The sequence below is a fragment of the Artemia franciscana genome, chromosome 4 (genome assembly GCF_032884065.1).
Source record: "Artemia franciscana chromosome 4, ASM3288406v1, whole genome shotgun sequence".
Taxonomy (NCBI): Eukaryota; Metazoa; Arthropoda; class Branchiopoda; order Anostraca; family Artemiidae; genus Artemia; species Artemia franciscana.
This window is the reverse complement of record NC_088866.1, coordinates 16080439-16101561: the sequence shown is the minus strand read 5'-3', so window position 1 is coordinate 16101561 and position 21123 is coordinate 16080439. Positions and strand designations below refer to the sequence as shown.

General features: G+C 36.2%; 1 protein-coding gene across 2 annotated transcripts; it reads right to left on the bottom strand.

Moving 5' to 3' along the window:
* Nucleotides 1-15: 15 nt before the first annotated feature.
* Nucleotides 16-20438, bottom strand: LOC136026056 (NAD(+) hydrolase sarm1-like). 2 transcript variants are annotated; one of them, XM_065702238.1, is made up of 3 exons: nucleotides 20310-20438; nucleotides 9228-10230; nucleotides 16-1546 (listed from the first exon to the last, which is right to left on the bottom strand). In XM_065702238.1, exons 1-3 carry the CDS (start codon nucleotides 20355-20357, stop codon nucleotides 1251-1253), a joined length of 1347 nt encoding a protein of 448 aa, XP_065558310.1. In that variant the 5' UTR covers nucleotides 20358-20438; the 3' UTR covers nucleotides 16-1250. The 2 variants fall into 2 exon arrangements, with proteins under 2 accessions (XP_065558310.1, XP_065558311.1); XM_065702239.1 differs by lacking the exon at nucleotides 20310-20438 and adding an exon at nucleotides 14367-14683.
* Between the last annotated feature and the right edge of the window lie 685 nt (nucleotides 20439-21123).

Below are 21123 nucleotides of genomic sequence, written 5' to 3'. Positions count from 1 at the left end.
ACAATTGCAGATTTGGTCTATTAAGTCTATATTAAAGGCATAAAATCTGCGTCTCTTGGGGAAATTCTTCTTCCCTTCGCATTGGAGATACACTTCTGTCAATGTTTCGTGAAATCCAAATTCACAAAACCTCCTAGGTGCAATACACAGAAGAATTTTTATAGCTCACAAGCCGATTACAGGCACAAGATGAGACAGAAACTAAACACAAATCCTCCAAATTTTTTGTTCAACAAAATTTATCTTTCTCAAATCAACGAGCTTATCATTTGCTGTTGTTTTCAATTTCTAAATACTAAATTACAAATGGGACAATAAGCTTCATAAATTTGTCAACTAAAAGCGAAGGACACAACATTAAAATAAGGTTTCTTGCTCGTTAATGTTGCTCATAATTTCGACTAGATATTTTCTTTTGGCAATTCATTGGCACCCCGAAGGCAGTCAATATTTTATTTTGATGTTAAGATTTCCATGTTGTTAATTCTTCCTCAGATGGTTTCAGCTTTAATGTTGATATTACTATATTCTTGGATTAACCCCAAAGACTTGAATTCAGATGGCTAAACTTAAGAAAAATAAGTCAGAGAAAAATTAGGCTTTACGCCCCAAAATCTTGTCAATATCCAAAGAGGCTTGTTAGATTTCCAAGAACGGAATCACATGTGCTTCAACATATTTTACATGCATAAATATGTCTACAAAAAGGTCCTATTTTCTGTTACCCAGTATTATTCGACATCCGTATGTACAAACTACTACAAAATTTTCCACATAAAGCTTTGTTTATTTTGACAGCTGAAAAACGCAAACGGCCTGTCATGAAACTCCTCACGTCTTTGCGAAAAATATATTCGCTGCCAGGGATGGAAAAGCTAGTATTACATAAGTTGTAAAGCCAAACAAATTAATACTATTTATCAAAATTCCTAGCTGCACTTTAGACAAGCTTTTTAGACGTACATGATGCAAAATGCAGAGTTTGAGATGACAAATTTTAGAGTTAAGAATATATTATGAACGCCTAAGAGAGGAGTTGGCAAACAAATTACGTTCTCAAATTGCTTTTTAATTTTTTTAATATCACGACAGCTCAACATCTGTCCTTTTTATTAATTGATAATAACGAATTAAGAATCTAGGCATATTGAGTCCAATAATGTGTTATCATAAAACTGGAGACCAAGTTCTATACAGAAAATTTCAGGTTGGAGGTAGCTCTTCTAAGATTTCAGAAATCTAACTTGGACTCACGAGTCTAAAAGGCTAAGGCGTTGGGTGTCTACATTTACTGAATGCACGGTTCTGGCTTTTACTGTCAGATAATTTGAGGATAAATCTAATCCATCATGAAAAGAGCATAATAAAAATCCCATTACCTGTTTTACCCATTGCCGAACATCTTCAACAGACCATAGAGGAACTTGAGGAGTCAACTTATGGGGCACTTCTTCACCAATGATCCTTAATGCCTGTGCAGCATATTTTGAAGCAATAGGACTCGGTGAGCTAGCAATACGTTTCAGTGGCTCCACTGCACCAATTTCTACAAAAAAAATTACTGATGTGATCTTAGTATTTCTGGGGTTCCTTAGAAGTAGCCGTAGCAAGGACCCAGTACTTAAAATTGTCTTTACCCCATGCAGCTTAACTTCACAATTTAGGCGAAAAGGGTAAACCAGTTTCATACAAATAGGCAGTTTTATTTTAGAAAGACAGGTAAAAAAGAGGACAAATTTTACAAATTTTCACCCTTCTTGGACCTTAATGGAGAAATAAGACGATTTTGGGAAGACACGCAAACATGATTAACTTAGGAGGAGGCAACACAGCAATTTATGGATAAATTACATAAGCAAAATCAAATAAAACACGGTAGAAATAAATCATGAGATTTCAGGGGCAAGCCAAGAATGCATCCCCTCCCCCCCCTCAGCATATGTTACTGATTTAAATTCTTAATTTTTGTGTTCTTATAGTGCATATCATAGTTACGCACAGTTCAGGTCCGTAAATTCTACTCTACTTTTAATGCAACGGTAAGTTCAGTTTGTTCCCATTTTATACGTTTTTTTTTGCTAGTCTTTTTTGCTAGTCTTTTGGTTTTCATCATTTACCAAATTACTTAATTTTTCATTGGCCCAGTGGCAAGACTGGCCCCGAGGCTTCTGAAATACAAAATCAATGCGTCCTTATAATTAAGGACATGCCATTGAAGGTCAGTTTAGAATGTCTACCTAGTCTGCAGGATGCTGTGAATTGAGTCCCAGTGATGGCATATTTTGTGTAACAAATTTCGGTTATTATTGGGCAGGTTTCATGCCAAATTGAATGTTTCATTTGTGTCACATTTTACGTGCATCAAGTCATAGCTGTGATAGATTATCTTTATAGCTAACTTCGATTACTGAAAAACTTCACTCTATAATGAAAAACAATACTAACAAATAAAAGTTCAAATTGGGATAAGTCCTTTTATTAGACAGTGAAAAACAGATATAAAAATCTGGGTCTTTCGGCCACATATAGCTGTTTATATAAATGTAAATACATTTGTTTTAATTGTTATACTTTGGTTTTTCTGATGATGATGACAACCGCTGGTGTATGTGGTCAAAATATGCAGATTTTGTATTTTCTACTTTCATTTTCTAATAAAGAATTTATCCCCATTTGAACTCTTATTAGTTCGTCACAGAAAGGCAGTGTGGTTTTAGAAAAAAATACCTAATTTAAGGTATTACGCACAAAAACAAGCTGAAAATCGCCTTTCTCTTTTTATGTCACTTGGTATTAACCAAGCGACATATAGCATCGCAAATTTTGTCGGTCTGTCGGTCGGTCGGTCCCGGTTTTGCTACTTTAGGCACTTCCAGGTAAGCTAGGACGATGAAATTTGGCAAGCGTATCAGGGACCGGACCAGATTAAACTAGGAATAGTCGTTTTCCCGATTTGACCATCTGGGGGTGAGGGGGGAGTGGGGGGGCCCGTTAATTCGGAAAAAATAGAAAAACTGAAGTATTTTTAACTTACTAACAGTTGATCAGATCTTAATGAAATTTGATGTTGGGAAGGATATCGTGTCTCAGAGCTGTTATTTTAACTCCCGAACAGATCTGGTGATATTGGGGGTGAGGGTGGGAGGGGAAACCTAAAATCTTAGAAAACGTTTAGAGTGGAGGGACCGGGATGAAACTTGGAGGGAAAAATAAGCACAAGTCCTAGATACATGATTGACATAACCGGAACGGATCCGCTCTCTTCGGGGTAGTTGGGGGGGGGGGGGTTAATTCTGAAAAATTAGAAAAAATGAGGTATTTTTAACTTACGAACGGGTGATGGGATCTCAATGAAATTTGATATTTAGAAGGATATCGTGTCTCAAAGCTCTTATTTTAAGTCCCGACCGGATCTGGTGACATTGGGGGAAGTTTGGGGTGGGGGAACCTTAAATGATGGAAAACGCTTAGACTGGAGGAATCTGGCTGAAACTTGGTGGAAAAAATAAGTAGAAGTCTTAGATACGTGATTTACATAATTGGAACGGATCCGCCCTATTGGGGGGGATTTATTCTGAAAAATTGGAAAAAATGACGTATTTTTAACATACGAAGGAGTGATCGGATCTTCATGAAACCTCATATTTAGAAGGACCTCGTAACTCAAATTTCTTATTTTAAATCTCAGCCGGATCCAGCGTAATTGGGGGGGGGGAACCATAAATCTTAGAAAATACTTAAAGCGGTGAGATCAGGATGAAACTGGATGGGAAGAATAAAAACCTGTCTAAGATACGTGACTGATATAACCGGACCGGATCTACTCTCTTTGGGGTAGTTAGGGGGGGGGGGGGTTAATTCTGAAAAATTAGAAAAAATGAGGTATTTTTAACTTACGAACGGGTGATCGGATCTCAATGAAATTTGATATTTAGAAGGATATCATGTCTCAAAGCTCTTATTTTAAGTCCCGACCGGATCTGGTGACACTGGGGGGAGTTTGGGGTGGGGAAACCTAAAATGATTGAAAACGCTTAGATTGGAGGGATCGGGATGAAACTTGGTGGGAAAAATAAGTAGAAGTCTTAGATACGTGATTTACATAATTGGAACGGATCCGCTCTATTTGGGGAGGGGGGGTAATTATGAAAAATTAGAAAAAATGACGTATTTTCAACTTACCAAGGAGTGATCGGATCTTAATGAAATTTCATATTTAGAAGGACCTCGTAACTCAGATCTCTTATTTTAAATCTCAACCGGATCCAGCGTAATTGGGGGGGGCAGTTGGGGGTACCGGAAATAGTTAAATTACTTAAAGCAGAGAGATCAGGATGAAACTGGATGGGAAGAATAAAAACCTGTCTAAGATACGTGACTGACATAACCAGACCGGATCTGCTCTCTTTGGTGGAGTTGGGGGGGGGGATTTGGAAAATTGATGTATTTGTAACTTACGAAAGGGTGACCAGATCTTAATGAAATTTGATATTTAGAAGGATCTTGTGCTTTAAAGCTCTAATTTTAAATTCCGACCAGATCCTGTGACATTGGGGGATTGGAGGGGGAAACTAGAATTCTTGGAAAACGTGAAAATTGGGGTATTTTTATCTTACGAATAGATGATCGGATCTTAATGAAATTTGATATTTAGAAGGAATTCATGTCTCAGAGCTCTTATTTCAAATCCCGACCAGATCTTTTGACATTGGGGGGAGTTGGAGGGGTAAATCTTGGAAAACACTTTGAGTGGAGGAATCGGGATGAAGCTTGGTGGATAGAATAAGCAAATATCCTTGATACGTGATTGACGGAACCGTACTGGATTCGCTCTCTTTGGGGTAGTTGGGAGAGGGGTTCAGTGATTTGGTGAGTTTGGTGCTTCTGGACGTCCTAGGACGATGAAACTTGGTAGGCGTGTCAGGGGGCTGCACAAATTGACTTGATAGAGTCGTTTTCCCAGATTCGACCATCTGGGGGGGCTAAAGAAGATGAAAAATTAGAAAAAATTCGGTATTTATAACATACAAGTGGGTGATCGGATCTTAATTAATTTTGATATTTAGAAGGACATCGTGACTCAGAGCTCTTATTTTAAAACCTGACCGGCGTTAAGCCTCTTATTTTCCTTTTAAATCAGTCTATTGATTCATAGAATTTTGTTAGAGCTCATACCATATGATCTCTTGGCTCTTAGCTCTCCATACCTCGTCACAAGTGTCATATGAGCTCTTAGCTCTTGTTTTATCAAACAGTTCGTGGTAACGAACTGTAGTAAGGAGCGACCCGGCTCTATAGTAATCAAAACTCTAAAAAATGGAATTTTGGTACCAATAGCTACATCAAAAGAATCGCATTTAAATGCTGATACTAAATATATAAGTTTCATCAAGTTTAGTCTTACCCAATTTACGAGCCTGAGAAAATTTGCCTTATTTTAGAAAATAGGGGGGAGCACCCCCTAAAAGTCATAGAATCTTAATCTTAAAATCACACCATCAGATTCAGCGTATCAGAGAACCCTACTGTAGAAGTTTCAAGCTCCTATCTACAAAAATGTGGAATTTTCTATTTTTTGCCAGAAGGCAGATCACGGATGCGTGTTAATTTTTTTTTTCCCAGCGGTGATCGTATCGACCCAGTGGTCCTAGAATGTTGCGAGAGGGCTCGTTCTAACGGAAATGAGAATTTCTAGTGCCTTTTTAAGTGACCAAAAAATTGGAGGGCACCTGGGCCCCCTCCCACGCTAATTATTTTCCCAAAGTCAACGGATCAAAATTCTGAGATATCCATTTTGTTCAGCGTGGTCGAAAAACTTTATAACTGTGTCTTCAGGGACGACTTAATCCCCCACAGTCCCCATGGGAGGGGCTATAAGTTATAAACTTTGACCAATGCTTACATATAGTAATGGTTAATGGTTTCCTTGGAAAGTGTCGTAATCCAAGATAGTTACCATCTTAAAAAACCTAAAATTTCTTAATCCAAAATGATTTCTTTGAAACAAACAAATCCTGTTTTTGTAACGAGTCTAGACTCGTACTGCGAAATCTCTATGGAAGAAAGAGTATCTAGTTTAATCTGTCTTTACAAAATCAGTCTTTATCTCTTCAGATAAACAATGATAATTAAGTATGCAATTGACTATTATTATCCACACCAATTTACAATAAACTCACATTATTTACCTAATTTTATAATATCAAAAAGTTGGTGGTAACGTACTTTAAGTAAGGAGCGACTCAGCTCAATAGTGATCGAAACTCTAAAAAACGGAACTTCAATATCAATAGATGCATCCAAAGAATCAACTTATTATGCTGATTCTAAATATACAAGATTCGTCAAGTTTAGTGTTGCCCATCAAAAGTCACGAGCCAGAGAAAATTTGCTTGATTTTTAAAAATAGCTGGAAACCCCCCTAAAATTAAAGGAATCTTAACATTTGAAAAGTCATACCAAATTAAACTTGTTTTAATTAAATTTGGCTGAAAGCTAAAAATCGAACTATTGGATTCAGCGTACGAGAGACCCCAACTGTAGAATTATCAAGCTCTTATCTGCAAAAATGCGGAATTTTGCTATTTTTGCCAGAAGACACATCACGTATGCGTGTTTATTTAGTTTTCTCGTTGTTTTTTTTTTCAGGGGTGATCATATCGAAATAATGGTCCTATAAGATCGCAGAGGATGCATTCGGACGGATGCATTATTTTACACCTAAATTAGAAGTTCTAGTGCCTTTTCTAAGTGACCAAAAAGATCGGAGGGCAATTGGGCCCTTTCCCACACCCATTTTCACCCAAAATTATCTTATCAAAATTTTTAGATAGCCATTTTGTTTTGTATAATTGAAAAATCAATTATTATTTCTTTAGGTGTAAAATAACCCCCAATAGTCCATGGGCAGAGGTCTGTAAGTTATGAAATTCGACCATTGTTTATGTATACAAATTGTTATTGGGAAGTATAAAGACTTTTTTTAGGGTGTGTGTGTGTGTGCTTGGGATGGATTTCTATATGGAAAATTTTCCTTGGGAAGAGAAATTTCTGGGTAGGGGGTGTGAATATTCCAGGGGAAATGCTACACTGGGGGGGATCTGACAGAATTGCCATACGAAATTCTTTTTAATTGTCTTACATTCTCTTTGCCAAATTTTTCACGTGAAGATGTCCGGGAGAATTATCCAGGGGCTTTTTTCCGCGTGTTTTGATTTACGGGAAATAATTTCCACAAAAGGGGGCATTTCTGGAGTGGACGAGAAACCGATTAGAGATTACAGTGTTATTCAAATGAAAGAATGCTAAGGAGAATTCTTTAGGCTTGATCGTCCCAAACTAATTTTACAGGGAGTGGGATTCTTAGCGAGGATGGAACTGTCTGGAGGGAATTAGACAATGGAATGGTGCATTTTAGGGTGAGATTCCCACGGTGAGTTGACAATGAGGGGGAGGGGTATGTTTCATAGAGGGTGGGCAAGATTTACCAGTATTTTTTTTTGAACGAACAGAAATTATTCCATATATGAAGGGTTGCCCTCTCCTCAATATATTGTTCTTTACGCTAAAGTTTGACTGTTTGTCCCATTTCTGTAAGAGCACCTACTGAAACACGGGGGCCGTTTAATTAGAATAAGAAGCTTTTTTAAAAGTGCAAACAGCTCTAGCGTAAAGAGCAAGGGATTAAGAAAGGGCAACATGGTATAAATCTGCCAAAACTGATATGCAGATTTTGCTTTAATTTTTCATATACTGTGAGCAAAATTCGAACCTCCATTAGTTAAAAACGGTCAGAAATTAAATATAAACAAACAAGTTGTTTTTAACTGAAAGTATGGAGCGACATTAAAACTTAGAACGAACAGAAATTATTCTGTATATGAAAGGAGCTGTCCCCACCTCAACGCCTCGCTTTTTACGCTAAATTTTTACTGTTTTAAAAAGTGGAGCTGTGATAAAGAGTCTAACTTTAGCGTAAAGAGCAAGGCGTTGAGGAGGGGACAGTCCCTTTCATGTACGGAATAATTTATGTTCGTTTTAAGCTTTAATGTCGCTAATTATTTCAGTTTAAAAAATGTTTTTTTTTATTTAATAAATAATAAGGGATATGGCTGTGGAAGGTATTATCTGTAATACCAATTCATATCTGGATAACCAATTTTAGTTTATTACTAAATTTTTTGGTATTTGTTATTATTGTTGATTTTTATTTTTATTAGAACGGTTGTCTGTTATTTTGTCATTCTGTGGCACAAGGTTTATGGGGCTCCAACATCTATGGTTTTATTGCCCGAAACATTCTATTATTATTTACAACGAGACAAGCCTATCGCTTGCTTTGTTCTTTTTTGTTTTTTTTTTAATGTAAATTATACTATATTTATGTAATTAAATTTATTCAATTTTTTATAGTGTGGCAAGAAAATGAATGAATTTTTAGAACATGAATGAATTTTTAGAGGTTTTACGAGTTCAGGGTGCTAAAATAGGCTTGAAAATTAATGTTAAGAAGACTAAGTCACTAGGGCTAGGAATAAGTGAAGATGAACAGGTGACATTAGGTAACGAAAAGATTGATCAGGTTGGGAGCTTCAGTTACCTTGGTAGTATTATTAGTAAAGATGGTGGGAGCAGTGAAGATGTTAAAAGTAGAATAGCTAAGGCCCAGGGTGTTTTTTTACAGTTAAAAAAGGTTTGGAAGAATAGAAAGATAAGTCTACAAACCAAGATTAGAATATTGGAAGCTACAATGATGACAGTGGTCAAATATGGCTCTGAAGCATGGGCACTCCGAAAAGCAGATGAAAATTTACTAAATTTTTTCCAGAGAAATTGCCTACGGATTGTTCTGGGTACCCGGCTGACTGACCGTATTTCAAACAGTAGGTTGTACGAAAAGTGTGGTTCAATCCCGCTTTCTGGGGCTATAATGAAAGAAAGGTTGAGATGGCTAGGCCACGTTCTACGGATGAAGGATGACAGATTACCGAAGATTGTCCTTTTTGGCCAACCGTCTGGGGCTACATGGAAAGCAGGTCGTCCTTGTCTGGGTTGGGAGGATGTCATAAATAAAGATTTAAAGGAAATGGGAGCTTCCTGGGAGGGTGTAAAGAGGGAGGCTTTAAATAGATTAGGTTGGAGGCGGAGCGTGCGTAGCTGTGTTGGCCTCAGGCGGCTTTGTGCTGCAGTGAGTTATTAGTAGTAGTAGTAGTAGTAGTAGTAGTTACCTTTAAATATCTCCTTCTGGCCTCGTTTTACTTTAATTCCGGCCTCCATTGCAAAATGAAAAGCTGCTAAATTTCTTGCTTCTTCCTTTTCAGAAGTTAAGATGGGCACCAACCTTTCCAACCAATTTTTATTCTGACCATGTCTGTGGGTTGCACACGTGGTCGCAAACAATATTGGGTCATGACTGTTTACAAATGGCTCTACCAAGTTCAATGCCTCAGAGTTTCTCACTTGTCCTTCAATTTCTTTGTTAGCCACTAAAGCAGCAATAGCTAGAAAGGCATAGTATTTTATATTATCGTCATTATGGAAAGCGAGAGGAAAGAGCCAATATGGAACTTTTCTTTTTATCATTTGTTCTTGATTTTCAGCACCACCATAGAGAGAAAGATTGGCAAGAGCACCAGCACAGTGGCGCAGCGTTTCAACATCTGTCTTCCGGCATTCACGTATCACTGCTTCTAAACCACCTAATTTCACTACATCTGTACAAGTCATTTCATTGTGCTTAAAAAGATGTTCTAATATCCCTGTACCAACACGGCTGTGATCAGGATTTTGACTTTCTTTTGTGTAATTACAAGCTACTTGCACTACTTTCTGTAACGCGTTTTCAACAACATATCCACGATTCTCTTGAGTTAAACACTGTTCAAGCAGTTTAGCGCTGCTTAATTTTAAATCGTCTTTAGTTGATGAACAATTATCTAATAGAATATCTAGCCCTCCATTCATTCTAAGGACATTACATAGGTTATCAACTAGGTCATGCCCGAAAATAGGAACTGCCCATGCCTTTCGAATCATATCGTGGACGTGATTGAGAACTTTTGGCATTTGCTCTTGTTGGATTGATTTGAGTTGATCGACACAAGAGGACATGGCACCGGTATATTTAAGAATTGCGTCTTCAACTTCGTGTGGGTTCGAATTCGAATCCAGTTTTTCGAGGTCGTCTAAAGATGGCAGTGAAAGTGATTCTTCACAGAATGTTCCGTTCATCTGAAAAAGAATAAATGCTTAAATGTCGTTAGAGTGGTACAGAGCATTTTTACGGGCAATAAGTATGTTTCTTTAATTTTGGACGCAGCACATATACTACTCAAGGTCAGCACAGCTACTCACACTACTCTACCCCAATTTCCTTTAGATCCCTTCTAATGACTTCTCATCACGTTCGGGGAAGACCTTTTTTGGAATGATCCCGGAAGGATGACAAAGAAGCATGATTTTTGGTAATTTATCATCCGTGGCACATTCCTTCACCCTAAGGGGATGTGAAAAGTATTTTACCATTCCTCGAATACAAACCTTACTAAGCCGAAATTTGTCACTAATTCTGAAATATGAGGCTAAATGCATTAAGACAGCTTAAATGCTAGTACGACGCCATTTTTTTACGCTAAAAGTCTCAATGTTTACATCAGTTATAAGTTGCTATGTGGAAATCAACCGATGTATAAGCGTGAGTTATGGCCGCCCATTCATGACATTTGAATTAAAACATGAATAAAAGCCATTCTGGAATAATTTACCTTTTTTCAAGTATGAGTCACCACTTTTTTGGCAACATATAAGAGAGGGTTTTTATTTTGTATCAAGAATGGCCAATATCAATGACACTTATATTGGTCGTTAGGTGGTAGCAGAACAAGACAGAAAAGAGTAGTTTTGCCATACGCGATCGAAAGACGTTGCCATACGAATTCCGGTTGGTATGTCTGGGAGAAGTTAATAATCACCAGACAGCCCAATTCAAGGCGTTGAATAGAAAGCATGAGCTAAAGCCATTTTGGAATAATTAACTTTTTTCATGTATGAACAGCCCCTTTTTTGGCTAAATATAAGAAAGGCTAGTAGAAAGCATGAGCAAAAGCCGTAGTGGAATAATTCACTTTTTTCAAGCATGAGTAACCATACTTTTTTTTTAGCTATACATAAGAAGCAACTTCAACTTTACATAGTTAACGAACTGTATCAATAAGGCTTATATTGCGTTAGGTGGTAATAGAACATAACAGGTAAGGATATTAATATGTAACAGTATCAATAGGGCTGCGTTAGGTGGCAATAGAACATAATGGAAAAGGCTGAGTTTGCCAAGGACAATGAGGCGACGCCGTAGCACGAATTCTGGCTAATATTCTCATTGAAACTATTTCATCAGATTGCCCATTCAAGAAATTGAATTGAAAGCACGAATAAAAGCCATCGTGGAAAAGTTTACTTTTTTCAAATAGGAGTAAACATTTTTGATTTTTTTTTTCTATACATAAGAAGCGACTTAAACTTTGCAAAGGTAACGACGAATATCAGTAAATTTAATAATGGTTGGGTTTATGGACCGAAAACGGCTGAGCGACATCGCAGCATATATTCTGGCTTGATTATCTGATTGAAACCAATATTGTAAAAACAGGGCCAAAAGAAGTTCCTTGACTGGAGGCAATTCACATCCTAGACAAACAGTTCTAGACTCGGTAACTACATGCTTAGCTGTTATTTCTCGTAGCAAACACTGGATTTCTCAGGTGAACTGAAAATCCCTGGGTATAGATGTAAGAACGGCTACGAGTCCAGGCATGTAATTCTAGTTGAATACACAAGAAAACATTTCTCCGCAAAACGATAAACTGTGTTCCGCGATCCACTTGTGTCTTTGTAAGTCACGAAAACATCTCATTTGTTTTTGTGAAATTTCCGAAAATTATTACACGCAAGAATATACTGTTTGGCTTTTCTTCTTAGATTTTGTGAACCAATTGTTATTTCAGATAAAGAAGGGCTAAAGTGATGACAACGACTCTGACACTGATCCCTCTTCTTAAGGAATTAGAAGCTTGATTTTGCACTAATCTTTTTTTGAAAGGAGGAGATGGAGTTTTATCTTTTTTACAACTTCAAAGAATTATAGCACTTTTAATTCATTTACCAAAACGTTCAATTTCTTTATACCCCTCCCTCTCTGCCTTTAAACAGCTTCTTCTCTGCCCCGTGGGTGAGTCCCTCTCAGCTCAGACACTTCTTAACCTATATCATATTATTTTCCCATGCCTTCGGCCAAAAACAAAATATCATATTGTTCGAACATTCTTTAATTTTTCGTTCAACACTTCATCTGCGAGTCATATTGTGTGGAATAAGTTGCCCGAATCAGCTCGAATGTGCCACTCATTCGGTTTGTTTAAAAAATTATTAAAATTTTTTTGACTTTTTAGATGTTATCTTATCTATTTATTTTTAATTATATATATATATATATATATATATATATATATATATATATATATATATATATATATATATATATATATATATATATATATATATATATATATATATATATATATATATATATATATATATATATATATATATATATATATATATTATATTTGAGTCTATTTAATCTACTAATCTACTTAAAAAATTTAGTCTATTCATTCCATTTAGTTTTGTTTTCTATAGTTTTTATTTTATTCATATTTTCGTTTCTTCTCCTTTTTGCTCTTCGAGTCTCTGCGAGTAAGTGACTATTTTAATTTTGTTTTTTTTTTTTTTTCTTCTCTGAGTAAGTGACTCGTTTGTCTTCCCCTTTCTTTACAGGCCAAAGAGCCTTTGGGGGAATAGTAAAATGTAATATTGTATGAGTTTTTCACGATGAATAATTCTTATCTTATTATCTTATCTTGTTTTTATTCCGTGTTTCCCTTCTAGAATTTGTTTTTCTTACCACCTGGCAAAGGCGTATCCAGGGGGGAGGTTCAGACTTGAACCCCCGCAGAATTTTTGTCCGTCTCGTAAAAACAAAACGAAAATGCATATTAACAAATTTGTTATAGGTTTTTAAAGTTTCTGTGTACCCTCCTCCCCCTGAACAAAAATCTTGGATACACCGTTACCACCTTATAAAAGCAAAGCTTTAGGACGCTGCTTGCCGATTCATCTCATTTGCTTATCCAGTTCAAAGATAAAGATTACCAACATTTTAAGGGCTTGCGTCTCTTCCATATTCAAGCCAAGGTATATAAGATACATAACTATTATGTGGCTAACTACCGCTTATTATTAGCTTGTACATGCAATTCCATTCAATTAGTCTTAATAAAATCCTAACCATTTCATGTTTGTCTTACCACGAACACCGCCAGGATAGATCATAGGTTAAATAGGGAGGAGGTGCTATCGGGAGGTTGGCTTTGCCGGGATATAAATATGAATATATACAATTTTCCTGTACATTAATTTTCCAGAGGGGGGGGGGTCACTGCCTCCAAACCAGCAACCATGAGTTTTGCTATTAGTTAATAATTGTGAAAGTCACACTATCTCTCCATTCTACAAAAATAAGTATATAATGTGATTTTCACTTTTTTTTACTTTTCACATATTTTTTACCAGTTCCTCATTTGTTCTTTAAATCCACCCTTTTTCTTACGAAACTTTTCGTTTTTACAGGATGCTTAATGAATTTTCGAACAGAAGGTGGGCCAGTGCCTATTGACCATCCTCAAACGACGCCCCTACTCAAGCTTCCACTCCCCTATTGTTTGATGGTTAGTCCCATTTATAAATTCCTACGAAATAATGCGTGCAAATGACGACGGACAAAATTCTATAATTTATTATTTTTTAGTTAGTAATTCGTAATATTAAGATATAACAAAGAAATCAGCTAGCAAAAAAGGTATACACCATCCGATCCCCTATTCATCACTTTTTTCAATTATAATAGTTGCTACCGTCGCAATTTCGCTCCAGACCCCTCCCTCCCTGTGACCTAGATAGAACCCTAAGCTATACAAAAAAAACTTTCCAGATTATATTTTTTCTTCTTTTTTACATCGGTATTATAGACCGACTGTTGATAAGACATAAGTACCCAAAGATAATGTAAAACATTAAATTTTTTAGCCTATAAACTGACTTTTTTATAGCCTATGGCTAGATTCTGCTATTGGAGGGGAGCGGGGTGCAATTGCGACAGTAGAAATTATCATATTTGGAAATAGAGTTGAATGAGGATTCAATTAGTATATTTTCTTTTTTTTTGCTACCTGATGCGTGATATATCAAAATATTGCCTTTAATTTATCTGATGTTACATATAAGTACAATAAGTCCTGAACTGAACATACCTTAGCGATGTTCGTTTTAACTTTAGCTATTAGTTGCGTCGGCATTCCCTCTTTTTCAAAGATACATTCAACAATTCCTGGGCACAGCTCGGTTTATACTGGCACATTAGCACACGGTATTACTAAGTTGGCAAAGCGTTTATATAATGATATCACTCTTCATTTTTAGCCTTGCTTTTTGCTTTTAGATTTAGGCCACAAACATATTTTCCCAGTTGTGAGGAAACGCTAATAAATCATCTAATATTGGGAAGGGACTTAAATTATGTGTATGATACGTTGTTTTTTCGTTCATGAGAATATTAGCTGTCCAAAATCAAAACAAGTTCCTGGTAATAAGTTGGTTTCAAATTAAATTCACTGTCGATCTTTATCTCGATTATGGTAAATCAAAAGGCTATATATCATATGAAATATATTTTTAAGCAGAACCAGGGCCCTTCAAAGGAAGGGGGGCTGGGGCACGCTGTCCCGGGCGCTGTTGCTGGGGAGAACTGCGATTTTAAAAATTTAGTCAGCCAGCAAATAACAAATTCACCTTGCTCTCATTCACAGTGACCCGACACTACTTGGCTCCATTTGGAGATGAGCTTAATCTGATAATTTAGAGCTAAAATACAGGTATGAACGAATATATACGATAAAATTTAAAATTAAAATGTTTCTGCTAGTAACTCCATCTGCTGATTCATGAGCCGAATGAAAAGTACTTCAGTGGAAATGGGAGTAGCAAGGAAGCAAGGTTGAAATATTTTAGCAAACATTAAAAAGTAGCAAAGATAAATTTTGTTTGGGAATCTACCAGATATTGGCTGGGACGAGACTATAAAATAAGACTGAGAGATTCTGATTTCTAAAGAAGAAGAGTTGGGCACCACAGGGAGGTCAATGAGCCTTCATCGAGGTGTCAGCCTTAGAAAGCTTCAGGTTGCGAAAAGTTTTTAAGTAGAAGTAATAGTAACAAGTCTTCGTACATCTGCCCTCTGTGGAATAAACGAACAATGTTTGCCGAAGTATCCGTCTTAGGCGGCTCAACGCTCATAAGCTTTTAGAGGAAGAAGTAACATGTTAAAGTACATATGCCCTCTGTACTTAATATACTGGCCCAGCCGTCTCAACGGACCTGAGTTTCTAAAGTCGTATCACCTAGCCATAATATGCTTGGCCATTCAGATTGGCATCTGATGTCTTATTCAGTTAATATATACATAGAGGTGTATTCATACGATTAGGTATAACTAAATTGGATATTGTGGGGGTATTAGAACACTTGTTATGGGGATTGAGTCGAACGGCGCAAAAACTGTGTTCTAAGGCAAGAATGTGTCAATTTTTCTATTAGATTTATTGGGTCAATCTTTTGGCGAATCCCGCTCCCTACACAAGCATTATATATATATATATATATATATATATATATATATATATATATATATATATATATATATATATATATATATATATATATATATATATATATATCAGGGTCGTATCCAGGATTTTTTTAGGGAGGAGGTTAAAAAACTTTGAAAATGCAAAAAAAAATATTTATTTTTGTTACGTTTTAACGAGTCGGACGAACACTTCGGGGGGTTCAAACCCCCTAACCCCCTTCCCCTCTCCTGGATACGGCCTTGACAGTAGCTGTGGAGTCTCCCTGAAATCAGCGCCTTGTGTTGGTATTTCGTGTGTGGTGCAGCCAGAAACGGGGAGGGGGGGTTTGTTGCAACGAAAAAGGTAACAAAACATAAATTAAAAGAAAATATAAAAGCAATAAAACAAAAACACTAGGTTTTCTTCTTGTTGATGGACTCTTCTGAAACCTCAGACAGGGATTAATTCCATCTTTAGCATTCAAAATAAGCTTGAATTCTTTTGGAGTATATACAATAAATCATGAAATGAAAGCTTCTTAAAAAAAACTTAAGCACGGGTTCTGCTTAACAGATAAGACGAACATTTGAATACAGCTTTATAAACAAAACCTTTTTGGCAGCAAAGTTGCAGAAATAGAATCACGTCATGGCTTAAAATATCTATTTACGTTCGCCATGTCATTTTACTTGACTCATCCCTTTTTACCATGCCAAAAATTGCGCTCGTGATAACTCACTATTTGGACACCAGAGTTCTTTTTTTGATGAAATATTAAGAGGCAATTGAATAAATTTACAATTATCGTCTGCAGAAAAACATCAGAATGGAATTTAAATTAACAAAGTTAATTTCTAATCGAGTCATTGCATGTTGAAAACAATTAAATCTTAAATTTGCACTCGGGGTTGCCGCAGGCAATACATTAGCATCATAGCCATAACCAGGGGGGTTGCGTGGCTCACCCCCCCCCCCCCGATTTTTTTCGAATCTTAAAAACTTGACACAAATTCATATAAGCAGATTTTGATACATTTATTTAAGTTTTGTTGTAACCCCCCTCCCGAAAAAAAATCCCCCTAAACAAAAACTTTGGATACGCCCTTGATTACCAGTATTTGCAATATCTTTTTCCCGAAATTGTTAATTATGAGTGCATTTACGGAGAATAATACTTTCTAGGAATTTTCCGTAGAAGTTAGTAAATTCTGGCAAAAGATAGGTCTTAGACAAAACTATGAAATGTTTTGCCTATATTTGGTGATTCTTTTTAGTTTAGCACCTCGCACACGAAAAACAATCTGGTCACAGTGCCTTTTTCTTCCCGTAGTACTTCTGTTACTCGTAAGACGGTGAATATCACAAGTTGGAAATATGTCCGTTTTAAACTGCATAAAGGCTCTTTTAGAAAGTTGAAAAAAGGATAACAAAAACCATTGATGGCGCAAAGGGCGTCGAATTAACGTTTCGGTTGCCGGGTCTTTTTTCTTACAGAGACAGAAAGCAAGTCTGTTGCCCAACCTTGTGGTAGATGAGATAAACTCTCGGGACTAGTATTACCAGGCAGAAGGTTAAACCACTGTGCTACCAAAGGGTTTAGAAAGTTCCACCGTTAAATAGCAGTAATTTAGGGAAAAAAAGGAAAGAAACAAAATTTTCAAATTAGCTTCCTTTTACTTAATAATTTCGATAATTTTACAAATCTTGTCGAAGGTACAACATTCTAAACCGTTTTCGTTAACTTTTATCTTACACTGCTATCATAACTCAACCCCCAAAACACAAAAAAAAAGAATTAAAAGAAAAACACTCTAGGATATTCTACATCATATATTATATATTAAATTAAAAAAAAACAAATTTTTCTAACGAAAAGTAAGGAGCGACATTAAAACTTAAAACGAACAGAAATTACTTCGTATATGAAAGGAGCTGCTCCCTCCTCAACGCCCGGCTCTTTACGCTAAAGTTTGACTCTTTCTCTTAACTCTACTTTTTAAAACAGTAAAAAACTTTAGCGTAAAGAGCGGGGCGTTGATGAGGAAGCAGCTCCTTTCATATACGAAGTAATTTCTGTTCGTTTTAAGTTTTAATGTCAAAAATTCAAAATTCCACATTTTTGTAGATAGGAACTTCTAGAATAGGGTTCTCTGATACGCTGCATCTCATGGTGTGCTTTTCCTTAAGATTCTATGAATTTAGGGGTTGTTTTCCCCTATTTTCTAAAATAAGGCAAATTTTCTCGGGCTCGTAACTTTTGATGGGTAAGACTAAACTTGATTATACTTATATATTTAAAATCAGCATTAAAATACGATTCTTTTGATGTAGCTATTGATATCAAAATTCCATGTTTTAGAGTTTTGGTTACTATTGAGCCGGGTCGCTCCTTACTACAGTTCGTTACCACGAACTGTTTGATACATTTCTGAATATAGGTCGAATATTCCAAAATCCCTTCTTATATTCATTCTCTTTACCTATCATGCGTTCCCTTTGGCTACTCAATAAATATAAGACGATATTAGCAAAGCTACAAAAACGATAGGATCCAAGGCGACAGGGACGCAGCCAGGGAGGCTAGGGGGCCAAAGTCCTACATTTTAGTGAATTTTTGAAGACTTCTTGTTCAAATTATCAAATTAGTTTCTTTTTTGTTTCTGCCCCAGTCATTTCCAAAAAAATATTATTGCCCCCTACCCCACCCCACCCCCTCCACAAAAAATATCCCCATGTAAGCGCCAGCACGGTGATGGTAATCTTTCTTATTAAACGAACAAAAATTGTACATATATGGCAGCTTTGGACTGCTTTTGGGTAACATTGCATGTGGTGCTCTTCTAAAGGTTGAAAAAAAAAAACACATTTTTTCAACTGAAAGTAAGGACAACATTAAAATTTAAAACGAAAAGAAATTATTACATATATGAAGGGAGATGCCTCCTCCTCAACGCATCTCTCTTTATGCTAAAGTTTTTTAGTACTTTTAAAAAAAGCTTCTGATTGTTCCAATTAAACGACCCTTGTGTTTCAGGAGTTGTTCTTAAAGAATTGGGACGATATTCATTTTAGATGAAAGAAACGTGTTTTTTTATTTAATCTCTGATCGTTTTTTAAATAATCCCAGGAAAAATATTTTCCTCGGGATATATCCTCTAGACAATTTCATCCCGGTGAAAATTTACCCATGACAATTACCCTTAATTACTCCACGCGTAAAATTGAGACGGAAAAGAGCAAGCAAGAAATAAAAAAAAGTATAGGAATTATGTCAAATTCTCCCAGTGTATAATTTCCTCTGACAAGTTTACCCCTGGAAACTTCCCCCGTGAAAAAACCCCAGCAGAAAATTCGTCTTCCCACCCTAAAATGTATGCATGCTTCCCAATAACAAATGCTATGCGTTAACAATGGGCAATTTTTATAACTTAAAAGACCTTTCCGGTGGGGCTTTGTGTGGGGGGGGGTCATGTTATATCAAAAGGCATCGTTATTGGGACTTTCAACTATGATGAACAAAATGGCTATCTCAAAATTTTAATCGGACGATTTTGGGAAAAGGGGTGGGAGAGTAGGCCCAGTTGCCCTCCAATCTTTTCGGTCACTTAAAAAGAGCACTGCAACTTTTAATTTCCGTTGGAATGAGCCCACTCACGATATTTCAGGAATACAAGGTCAATACTATCACCCCTGAAAAAAATAACAAATAAACACGCATCTGTGATTTTTCTTCTCGCAAAAAAAAATCTACATTTTTGCAAATAGAAGCTTGAAACCTCTACAGTATGGTTTTCTGATACGCTGAATACGATGGTGGGATTCTGTATAATATCTGCTTTCATTAAGATTCTATGACTTTTAGGTGCTGTTTCCCCCTTTTTTTCCAAAAATAAGGCACATTTTCTCAGGCTCGTAACCTTTGGTGAATAAGACTAAACTTAACGAAACTTATATATTTGAAATCAGCATACAAATTTGGTTCTATTGATATACCTATTGGTATCAAAATCTTATAGTTTCTTATCAATTTCTTATAGTTTCGTTTACTATTGAGCCAGGTAGCTCATTACTTACAATTCGTTACCACGAACTGTTTGAAACCATCTTACTAAGATAAATATAAATACTGCCATTAGACTTTTACGCTCCTTCACAGTGTAATAGTGGCTTCTCTGCCAATGCACCCCACTGCCACCCCCTGATGGTCCCAGATATAACCTTAGGATAACTAAAAGGAAACACTAGAACAATGAAATCCTCACTTTATAATATGCAACTAGTTTGTTTTAATCAGATTATCAAGTTTTCTGTCGTTATTATCTTTCTTTTTTTTAAAGTCATTTCAAATGATATTTTAGTAAATAACGCACACAGTCACAGGCGAAGATAAATTCCAAACTATGGGAATAACGGGTTTAACAAAGGACCTCAGATATATAACTAAATAAAATGAATGAAGAAATGCTTTAGCCTACTAGAGATAAAATAAAAAAGTAAAAAAAAAGAATAAATAACATAAAATATGCTTTAGATTATGTAAAGATTAAAAAGTTAAAATAGCAAACTGACCTGTTTATGTGATGTATATGAAACGTTCAATCTATTCATTTTTTTCATTTTCTAAATGTTATCTATTGCGCACGCTCGACCGGACAATATAATGCTCAAATCAATCTAGGACGCACACATATAAATAGTTTTGTCTCAACTGTTATCTGTAGACAATTTTGGAGGAGATAATTGCTCTACATTTCCGGAGCTTATAAATTAGGAAAAAAAAGAGACCGCGAATCATTTAAGTAAATTTTTGCATTCTTATCTGATAATGTAAATTACAACGAGATTAGAATTTTGCATTTCAAGTGTGCCATGTGTACTAAGGGGTCAGACACTTTTTGCTTCAGATGTACTTGAATTCTTGCCTCCGAAACTACTCGCAATGTCTCCAAGCAATGGTTTTCAAATGGTGTTTGCTATTCCTTATTTTGGACACGAATTTACTTGATAAGGCGTCTTCAGATGGAGAATCACCAAGGCAAAATAAGGTTAAATCCACCTCCAGAGGCCACATCCAGGGGGAGTGTTACCGGGTTTACCTCTCCCCCCCCCCCGAAAAAGAAACCAAAAATTGGTGCGATTCGTAATAAAAAAAACAAAAATACATATAGACAATCAGGTACAGCCTTTACAGAGGCAGTGGTGACTCTCGCAAGACAATAAATGGAGGTTGAATAGTTGACAAATCCCCAAACGCAGTTGTCAGCCTTTCCATTCTCCTTTAAGATTCATTTAGTGGTATATACCTTTTGAATTTACACAAATAAGCTGCTGTCTCCATGCTTGGTAAATTACACAATGCTTTGGGGGTTGGCCAAACAGGGGG

Bases quoted from the DNA above. Each gene is read 5' to 3' on its own strand.
- LOC136026056 (XM_065702238.1), bottom strand. From the start codon at position 20,357: ATGAAAAAAATGAATAGATTGAACGTTTCATATACATCACATAAACAG. The intron at 10,231-20,309 runs GTCAGTTTGCTA...ATTCTTTTTCAG, and splicing joins CATATACATCACATAAACAG to ATGAACGGAACATTCTGTGA. The intron at 1,547-9,227 runs GTAACTACTACT...TTTTTTTTGTAG, and splicing joins CCAGAAGGAGATATTTAAAG to AAATTGGTGCAGTGGAGCCA.